This window comes from Rhinoderma darwinii, chromosome 13 (assembly GCF_050947455.1).
Source record: "Rhinoderma darwinii isolate aRhiDar2 chromosome 13, aRhiDar2.hap1, whole genome shotgun sequence".
NCBI classification, from domain to species: domain Eukaryota; kingdom Metazoa; phylum Chordata; class Amphibia; order Anura; family Rhinodermatidae; genus Rhinoderma; species Rhinoderma darwinii.
The window spans coordinates 63,144,553-63,155,150 of record NC_134699.1 but is presented as its reverse complement, the minus strand read 5'-3'; the positions used below and the strand labels follow the sequence as shown (position 1 = coordinate 63,155,150).

Sequence of the window (10,598 nt, the reverse complement as noted above, 5' to 3'; positions counted from 1 at the left end):
TGAGAGTACCCCATAACAGCGCCTGACACTGAGAGTACCCCACAACAGTGCCTGACACAGAGAGTACCCCATAACAGCGCCTGACAGAGAGTACCCGATAACAGTGAGTGCCAGACAGAGAGTACCCCATAACAGTGCCTGACAGAGAGTACCCCATAACAGCGCCTGACACAGAGAGTACCCCATAACAGCGCCTGACACAGAGAGTACCCCATAACAGCGCCTGACACTGAGAGTACGCCATAACAGCGCCAGACACAGAGAGTACCCCATAACAGCGCCAGACACAGAGAGTACCCCATAACAGTGGCAGCCACAAAGTACCCCATAACAGTGCCTGACACAGAGAGTACCCCATAACAGTGCCAGACACAGAGAGTACCCCATAACAGTGGCAGACACAGAGAGTATTGTGGGGGCAGGTAACATGCTGCGGGGGGGGGGGGGCAGTACAGTATATTGTGGGGGCAGGTAACATGCTGCGGGGGGGGCAGTACAGTATATTGTGGGGGCAGGTAACATGCTGCGGGGGGGGGGCAGTACAGTATATTGTGGGGGCAGGTAACATGCTGCGGGGGGGGCAGTACAGTATATTGTGGGGGCAGGTAACATGCTGCGGGGGGGGCAGTACAGTATATTGTGGGGGCAGGTAACATGCTGCGGGGGGCAGTACAGTATATTGTGGGGGCAGGGAGGACGGGGCTACCCCTTTAAATTCTTCTATATTGTTACCTGCAGCTTTAAGAAAAGTCGTGCAGTGGGAAGGTCATGGAGACGTCCTCTGGTGTGGGGGGTCCTCGCTCTGATCATGGCGATCCTATGTGTTCTCCTTCTTTGGGGTTACCCGGGCGGAGAGGCGATGGCGCTCCTGGCTGCTCAGCGGGAGACTCTCCAGCACAAGTTCTTCCCGGTTCCCTGCTCTCAGGACTACAATAACCACAAACGCTTCACAGGTAACCAGGACCTCACCTCTCCGGGGGCCTTTACATCCACATTACAGTTCAAACCTTGTCTTATACTCCAGTCACATCCAGAGCAGCATACAAAAACCTCACATCTCTGCTCCCCCTTGCTGGTTCAGTGACAAAAAAAAATAGCATTCTCGCTGTGGTGCATTGTGGGAGATGCAGTGTTATACTATATATTACTCTTAGGGGGGATTCACACGAGCGTGTATTGGGTCCGTGCGGGCCGCGTGGTTTTCACGCGCCACGCACAGACCAATACAAGTCTATGGGGCAGTACAGACAGTCCGTGCTTTTTGCGCAGCGTTTGTCAGCTGCGCAAAAAGCGCGACATGCTCAATATCTCCGCGTATTTCGCGCATCACGCACCCATTGAAGTCAATGGGTGCGTGAAAACCACGCAGGTCGCACGGAAGCACTTCCGTGCGAACCGACTGAAACAGCGCACCAGCTGTCAAAAGGATGAATGTAAACAGAAAAGCACCACGTGCTTTTCTGTTTCCAAACATCCAAACGGAGTGTCTTTGAGATGAGCGAACCCGGACAACCGAACCGAACTTCACCGGGTTCGGCCAAACTCGGCAAAAAAATTTCCGGTACGCGATGTCAGGAGACAGTCACTGTGCAGGGTGCTGAAAGAGTTAAACTGGTTCAGCACCCTGGACAGTGACTTCCGATCCCAATAAACATGAACCTGTAAAAAAAACCCGAAGTTCTGACTTACCGATAACTCCCGGCTTCTTCCTCCAGTCTGACCTCCCGGGATGACAATTCAGTCCAAGTGACAGCTCCAGCCAATCACAGGCCAAGCACAGGCTGCAGTGGTCACATGGACTGCCGCGTCATCCAGGGAGGTGGGGCCCGATGTCAAGAGAGGCGCGTCACCAAGGCAACGGCCGGGAGGGAAGTTCTCGGTAAGTACGAACTTTTTCTTTTTTTTTTAACAGGTTTCTCGATGTTGTGTTCGGCATTCACTGTCGAGGGTGCTGAAAGAGTTACTGCCGATCAGTTAGCTCTTTCAGCACCTTGGACAGTGACAGGCGTCGACTAGCCTCATCTCTATGATGGCGGCTGCGCGAAAATCACGAAGCCGCGCATCATACACGGATGACACACGCAGCTGTCAAGTGGTTTTTGCGCGCGCAAAACGCTGCACTTTTTTGCGCGCGCCAAAACGCAACGTTCGTCTGAATCTGCCCTTATCTTGACAAAAGCTACATCTCCTGCAATGCAATACAGCACAGCGCAGACTAATAAGATCTCAGCCAAGCTGTTTGAGTGGTGTCTGTCCGCTACACCTACACTGATACATTGTAACAAAGCCTTAGGTCTATGAACAGCCTAATTATCCAGCAATGCAGTAAATTTATGTGAAATATTGCTGTTTATTTACCAAATTCCAATAATCCAAGAGATGATCAGCAGGCAAGGACATAGTGTAAGAAAACTATGACCCCCATCATCCTCATCAGTCAACATAAGACCTCGAGCTTGTGCTGTCATGTTATAATCCATTTCTTTGTTTTTTTTCAGTCTTCTGACCCGGTTTTTGAATCATTTTTAATGTGACTAGACATGGAAGCGTGCCATTCTGGAGTCTGGAAAAGCTGGGTGGAATCTCTAACAGCTTTTCTTTAACCCCTTCCCTCTTTAGCCACTTTTGACCTTCCTGACCGAGCCTCATTTTTCAAATCTGACATGTGTCACTTTATGTGGTAATAACTCCGGAATGCTTTCACCTATCCAAGCGATTCTGAGATTGTTTTCTCGTGACACTTTGGACTTTAAGTTACTGGCAAAATTTGCTCGATACGTTCAGTATTTAATTGTGAAAAACACCAAAATTTAGCGAAAAATTGCAAAAATTAACATTTTTCTCAATTTAAATGTATCTGCTTGTAAGACAGGCCGTTATACCACACAAAATTGTTGCTAATTAACATCCCCATATGTCTACTTTAGATTGGCATCGTTTTTTGAACGTCCTTTTATTTTTCTATGACATCACAAGGCTTAGAACTTTAGCAGCAGTTTCTCACATTTTCAAGAAAATTTCAAAAGGCTATTTTTACAGGGGCCAGTTCAGTTGTGAAGTGGCTTTGAGGGCCTTATATATTAGAAACCCCCAAAAAGTCACCCCATTTTAAAAACTTCACCCCTCAAAGTATTCAAAACAACATTTAGAAAATGTCTTAACCCTTTACACGTCACAGGAATTAAAGCAAAGTAGAGGTGAAATTTACAAATTTCATATTTCTTTGCAGAAATAAATTTTTAGTACAATTTTTTTTATAACACAGAAGGTTTTACCAGAGAAATGCAACTCAATATTTATTGCCCAGTTTCTGCAGTTTTAGGAAATATCCCACATGTGGTCGTAGCGTGCTACTGGAATGAAGCATCGGCCTCAGAAACAAAGGAGCACCTAGAGGATTTTGGGGCCTTATTTTTGTTAGAATATATTTTAGGCACCATGTCAGGTTTGAAGGGCTCTTGCGGTGCCAAAACAGTCAAAATCCCCCAAAAGTGACCCCATTTGGGAAACGACACACTTCAAGGAAATTATCTAGGGGTATAGTGAGCATTTTGACCGCACAGGTTTTTTACAGAAATTATTGGAAGTAGGCCGTGAAAATTAAAATCAACATTTCTTCAAAGAAAATGTAGGTTTAGCGATTTTTTTTCTCATTTCCACAAGGACTAAAGGAGAAAAAGCACCATAAAATTTGTAAAGCAATTTCTCCCGAGTAAAACAATACCCCACATGTGGTAATAAACGGTTGTTTGGAGACACGGCAGGGCTGAGAAGGGAAAGAGCGCCATTTGGCTTTTGGAGCTCAAGTTTAGCAGGAATGGTTTGCGGAGGCCATGTCACATTTACGAAGTCCCTGAGGAGACAAAACAGTGGAAACCCCCCACAAGTGACCCCATTTTGGAGACTACACCCATTGAGGAAATTATCTAGGGGTATAGTGAGTGTTTTGACCCAACAGGTTTTTTGCATAAATTATTGGAAATAGGCCCTGAAAATGACAATCTAAATTTTTTCAAAGAAAATGTAGGTTTAGCTAATTTTTTCTCATTTCCACAAGGACTGAAGGAGAAAAAGCACCGTAAAATTTGTAAACCAATCTCTCCCGAGTAAAACAATACCCCACATGTGGTAATCAACGGTTGTTTGGAGACACGGCAGGGCTGAGAAGGGAAAGAGCGCTATTTGGCTTTTGGAGCTCAAGTTTAGCAGGAATGGTTTGCGGAGGCCATGTCACATTTACGAAGTCCCTGAGGAGACAAAACAGTGGAAACCCCCCACAAGTGACCCCATTTTGGAGACTACACCCATTGAGGAAATTATCTAGGGGTATAGTGAGCGATTTGACCCCACAGGTTTTTTGCAGAAATTATTGGAAGTAGGCCCTGAAAATAAAAATCAACATTTTTTCAAAGAAAATGTAGGTTTAGCTTATTTTTACTCATTTCCACAAGGACTGAAGGAGAAAAAGCACCACAAAATTTGTAAAGCAATTTCTCCCGAGTAAAACAATGCCCCACATGTGGTAATAAACGGCTGTTTGGAGACACGGCTTGGCTTAGAAGGGAAAGAGCGCTATTTGGCTTTTGGAGATCACATTGAGCAGGAATGGTTTGCGGCGGCCATGTCACATTTGCAAAGCCCCTGAGGGGAAAAAACAATGAAAACGCCCAAAAACTGACACCATTTAGGAAACTACACCTCTTGAGGAATTCATCTAGGGGTGTAGTGAGCATTTTGACCCCACAGATGTTTCATAGAATTTATTAGAATTGGGCAGTGAAAATAAAAACAATCCTTTTTCTTCAATAAGACGTAGCTTTAGCGCAAATTTTTTCATTTTCGCAACAAATAAAGGAAAAAAAAGAACCCAACATTTGTAAAGCAATTTCTACCGAGTACGGCAATACCCCATATGTGGTCATAAACTGCTGTTTGGGCACACGGCAGGGCTCAGAAGGGAAGGACCGCCATTTGGAGTGCAGATGTTGCTGGATTGGTTTCTGGGCGCCTGTGGGCCCAAAACAGTGGAAACCCCCCCAGAAGTGAACCAATTTTGGAAACTACACCCCTCAATGCATTCACCTAGGGGTGTAGTGAGCATGTTAACCCTGCAGGTGTTTTGTAGAAATTAGTGTGAACTCGATGTTGCAGAGTGAAAATGGGATTTTTTCCACAGATATGTGGACAATATGTGGTGCCCGGCTTGTGCCACCATAACAAGACAGCTCTCTAATTATTATGCTGGGTTTCCTGGTTTTAGTAACACCCTACATGTGGCCCTAATCTCTTGCCTGGACATTCGACCAGGCTCAGGAGTGAAAGAGCACCATGTAAAATTGAGGCCTAATTTGGCGATTTACAAAGTATTGGTTCACAACTGCAGAGGATCAGATGTGAAATAATAAAAATAAACCCCTGAGAAGTGACCCCATTATGGAAACTGCACCCCTCAAGGCATTTATTAAGGGGTGTAGTGAGCATTTTCACCCCACAGGTCTTTTCCATAAATGAATGCGCTGTGGATGGTGCAAATTAAAAATTTATATTTTCCCTAGATATGCCATTCAGTGGCAAATATGTCGTGCCCAGCTTATGCCACTGGAGACACACACCCCAAAAATTGCTAAAAGGGTTCTCCCGGGTATGACGGTGCCATATATGTGGAAGGAAACTGCTGTTTGGGCACACTGTAGGGTTCAGATGGGAGGAAATGCCATTTGGCTTTTGGAGCGTGGATTTTGCTTGGTAGTAGTTTTGTTTGGAGTCTTACTGGTGTTTCCGTTTATAATGTGGGGGTACATGTAAGGCGGGCAGAGTATATCAGGGGCATAGTCAGGTGGTATAATAATGGGGTAAAAAAAAAACAATAAAACAATCCATAGATGTGTGTTACGCTGTGAAGCAATCCTTTCCGCACAGGCCGGTGTCGCACTGATAAATGGCGTCCTTTCTTATGCCCCTTTTGATCCACACTCCGCGCCTTTGTAGTTTGGGGAATTTTGCTGGGAAAGTGTTGTCCTGGTATAATACGGGCACCGTCGCTTCCAGCGGATATGTTTGGGCCCTCCCTTTCCTGGTTCCCTAATTTTAGGTCCTTGATAAATCGCCTCTTCAAACAGAAGAAATGTTCCCCTCGGGCACAACTGCATATTTTTTATTTCCTGACTTATTGGAGCCATAACTTAATTTTATTTTTCATAGACGTAGCGGTATGAGGGCTGGTTTGTTGCGGGACGAGCTGTAGTTATTATTGGTACCATTTTGGGGTACATGCGACTTTTTGATCACCTTTTATCCTATTTTTTGGGATGCCAGGTAAACAAAAAAACGCAATTCTGGCACAGCTTTTTTCGTTTTTTTATACAGCGTTCACCATGCGTTATAAACTACATGTTCACGTTATTCTGCGGGTCAGTACGATTCCGGCGATACCTCATTTATAGAACATTTTTATGTTTTACAACTTTTTGCACAATAAAATTACTTTTGTAAAAAGAATGTATTTTTTCTGTCGCCAAGTTGTGAGAACCATAACTTTTTAATTTTTTTGTCGACGGAGTTGTATGAGGGCTTGTTTTTTGCGGGACGAGCTATAGTTTTTATAGGTACCATTTTTGGATACGTGCGACTTTTTGATCACTTTTTATTCTAATATTTGTAGGGCAAAGTGACCAAAAAACAGAAACTCTGGTAACGTTTTTTAAGTTTTTTTTTTACGCTGTTTACCGGGTGCAATAAATAATATAATATTTTGATACCTCAGGTCGTTACGGTCGTGGCGATACCAAATACATATGGTTTATTATTATTTTTCAATAATAAAGGACTTGATAAGAGTAAAAGGGGGATTGTGTTTTATTTGATTACTTGAAACTTTTACTGTTTTCAAACTTTTATTTTTTGCACTTTTTTTTACACTTTTTTATACTTTTTTTACACTTTTCTTCAAGTCCCACTAGGGGACTTGAAGGTCCAACGGTCAGATTTTTTTTTTTCTAATACATTGCACTACCTATGTAGTGCAATGTATTAGATCTGTCAGTCATTCACTGACAGCAAGCCGATTAGGCTTCGCCTCCCGGCGGGGCCTAAATCGGCTTCCGTAATGGCAGAGCAGGAGACCATTGTGTCTCCTGTTGCCATAACAGCAGTCGCCAGTCCCGATTGCCTGTCAGGGCTGGCGATCTGCTAGTAACCGCTACGATGCAGCAATCGCTTTCGATTGCTGCATCGAAGGGGTTAATGGCAGGGATCGGAGCTAGATCCGGTTCCTGCCGTTACAGGTGGATGTCAGCTGTACAGTACAGCTGACTTCCACCGCTGATGACGCCGGATCAGCTCCTGACCCGGCGCCATCTTGCCGGCAGCTACGGAAGCCGATCAGGCTCCGCCGCCGGGCGGATCTTGACCGGCTTCGGTGCTAGGCAGACCGGGAGGCCAGTATTAGGCCTCCGGTTGCCATTGCAGCCACCGGAACCCCGGCAATTTCATTACTGGGGTTCCGATGAGCTGTAAACACCTTAAGTGCAGCGATCGCGTTTGAGCGCTGCACTTAAGGGGTTAATGGCGGGGATCGAAGCTAATTTCGGTCCCCGCCGTTACAGCCGGATGTCAGCTGTAAGATACAGCTGAGATCCGGTAATGATGGCACCGGCTCAGCTTCTGAGCCGGTCCCAAACATTCGGCGTACATGTACGGCAAGATGCGGGAAGTCAATGCTTTCCATGACGTACATGTACGGCAAATGTCGGGAAGGGGTTAAAGGGGTTGTATGAGATTAGAAAAACAAGGTTCTTTCTTCCAAAAATAGCTCCACATCTGTCCGCAGGTTGTATGTGATACTACAGCTCATTTCTCTTTAATGCAGCCGAGCTGCATTACCAGACACAACCAGATGACAAGTGTGGCACTATTTCTGGAAGAAAGCAGCTAAGTTTTTCTAATCCTGTACAATTCTCCCTTCTGCTGCAGTTTACGGTCTCCTCTTTCATGTCGCCGGCCTCCATCTTGTTGCCTTTCTTTTAATAGCGATTTCCTGGCAGTCGCTTTCCTAGTAAAAAAACTCTCTTTCACGCTGGATTTTTCAGTTTGATGTGTATATCCGTCTCAGGCTGGAGATTTCAGCTCTGGAGGAATATAAAATGACTTTCATCCTATTATAACAGGGGTATTCCAGGAATACACATTGATGACCTATCCTGAGGATCAGTGGGGGGTCTGACGCTCAAGATTCCCACAGATCAGCACAAAGATGCCATTGCGCTTGCTTTACGTGCGGCCGTGCCTGGTACTGCAGCTAATCCCCATTCATTAAAGGTGTTGTCTCATCACTGACAAACCCTCATACGGGAGCAGCCACGGTGATCGGCTCGGGAGACCTTGCAAGATCAGCTTTTAATTTTAGGCCAGACACCGTTTTCTTGCAGCGGCCACTACAGGGCAAATGTAGTATTACATGATGTACATTTCATTACTGCACTGATCCTGAGTTATATCCTGTATTATACTCCAGAGCTGCACTCACTATTCTGCTGGTGGAGTCTCTGTGTACATACATTACATTACTTATCCTGTACTGATCCTGAGTTACATCTTGTATTATACTCCAGAGCTGCACTCACTATTCTGCTGGTGGAGTCACTGTGTACATACATTACATTACTTATCCTGTACTGATCCTGAGTTACATCCTGTATTATACTCCAGAGCTGCACTCACTATTCTGCTGGTGGAGTCACTGTGTACATACATTACTTATCCTGTACTGATCCGGAGTTATATCCTGTATTATACTCCAGAGCTGCACTCACTATTCTGCTGGTGGAGTCTCTGTGTACATACATTACATTACTTATCCTGTACTGATCCTGAGTTACATCTTGTATTATACTCCAGAGCTGCACTCACTATTCTGCTGGTGGAGTCACTGTGTACATACATTACTTATCCTGTACTGATCCTGAGTTACATCCTGTATTATACTCCAGAGCTGCACTCACTATTCTGCTGGTGGAGTCACTGTGTACATACATTACATTACTTATCCTGTACTGATCCTGAGTTACATCCTGTATTATACTCCAGAGCTGCACTCACTATTCTGCTGGTGGAGTCACTGTGTACATACATTACATTACTTATCCTGTACTGATCCTGAGTTACATCCTGTATTATACTCCAGAGCTGCACTCACTATTCTGCTGGTGGAGTCACTGTGTACATACATTACTTATCCTGTACTGATCCTGTGTTACATCCTGTATTATACTCCAGAGCTGCACTCACTATTCTGCTGGTGGAAAATGAGGCGGGGCTTAGACAGAAAGGGGCCTTGCTTGAAATGCGTCAATGTGCGCTAAAAATATGCCAAAATTCGGGCAGAAATTAAGCAAATCAACGGTGGTATAAGCAAGAGAACAGTATCTGACAGGTCGTGCAAGATGCGACAAAATGATGATACAGCGCTCTCTTCTGTGACAGAGTTGGCGCATTTTGTGTCTGCCTGGTCTAGTTTTATGCCAACTAACTACTAGACAGCAGTAGTAAGTGTGTACCATAGTGTAAGGAGCAGGGTCCCCCCAGCAGCACAGAGTATTTCAGGAGTGGAGGTGATCTTGTGGGGTGTCACAGACTGAGAGATACACAGTGTAAGCAGCAGGATCCATCCAGCAGTACAGAGTATTTCAGGAGAGGAGGTGATGATCTTGTGGAAGGTCACAGACTGAGAGATACATATTGTAAGGGGCAGGATCCTCCCAGCAGCACAGAGTATTTCAGGAGAGGAGGTGATGATCCTTTGGGAGGTCACAGACTTCGGAGTAGAGTCCCCCAGGCTTCTTACACCTCTCACTGGTATTGAGACCTGTCCCGGTGACAAATCTCTTCATTGTCATAAGCTCTTGTGCCACAAGGGGGAGCTAATGCACCACCAGTGCAGGTGAAGATGACCGCAGTCCTTATTAGAGAGCGAGCGCAGGGTGATTGACTATCAGCAGATCGCTCCTCCGTGGCGCTGCGGTACGCGGCTGCGGCTCACAATTCATGCTCGGAAGCGATTTACCTCAGAGCAGGAGACAATCCTTCTGCTCTGCGACATATTAGCCTACATTATTTATGACAGCAGCGATCTCCCAAGTTCAATACTGCGGTGACTGCCCCACTTTATATCCTGTCTGTCAATATGAATAGAGAAAAGTCATCACTATCGGTGACGTATGGAAAGTGCAGATAACATTGCGCTCAGGAGACTATAGATGCCGCATTGCGCACTGATCACTATCCAAGTCCATCCTGAGCTTCTTGGCTCATGAATAGAATGATAGGACTGCAGTGAAGACTGACACAAACAGAATAGTAAAAAAGAGAGCCGAACGAGGGGTAAGGGCAGATGTATATGCCATTCAGGGTCTCTGGAAAGCGTGGTGACAGCTACAGGGGTCTGAGAGTCCTTTTTTAAAAAAAAATCAGTTACCCCCGGCGCCGCCTATCTAGTTTTACTGAACCTTTTATGGTGCGGTGCCACAATTGACAGCACCAGAAATATCCCATTTATTTTTCGTCATCCAGATGGCAGATATTGAGTGGGCGCGCTCGCGGCT

The 10,598-nt window shown here is 45.3% G+C and overlaps 1 protein-coding gene across 4 annotated transcripts in view; it reads left to right on the top strand.

The window, feature by feature from the left end:
• OGFOD3 (2-oxoglutarate and iron dependent oxygenase domain containing 3) overlaps positions 1-10,598 on the top strand; it is a 94,878-nt gene that overhangs the window by 813 nt on the left and 83,467 nt on the right. For all 4 annotated transcript variants that reach the window (XR_012851686.1, XR_012851687.1, XM_075846483.1 and 1 more), the window contains exon 2: positions 739-953. Coding sequence is in view for 2 of the 4 variants with exons in the window: in XM_075846483.1 (XP_075702598.1) it covers positions 739-953 (215 nt within the window). In the remaining 2 variants the exon portion in view is untranslated. The remainder of the gene's footprint in view (positions 1-738; positions 954-10,598) is intronic.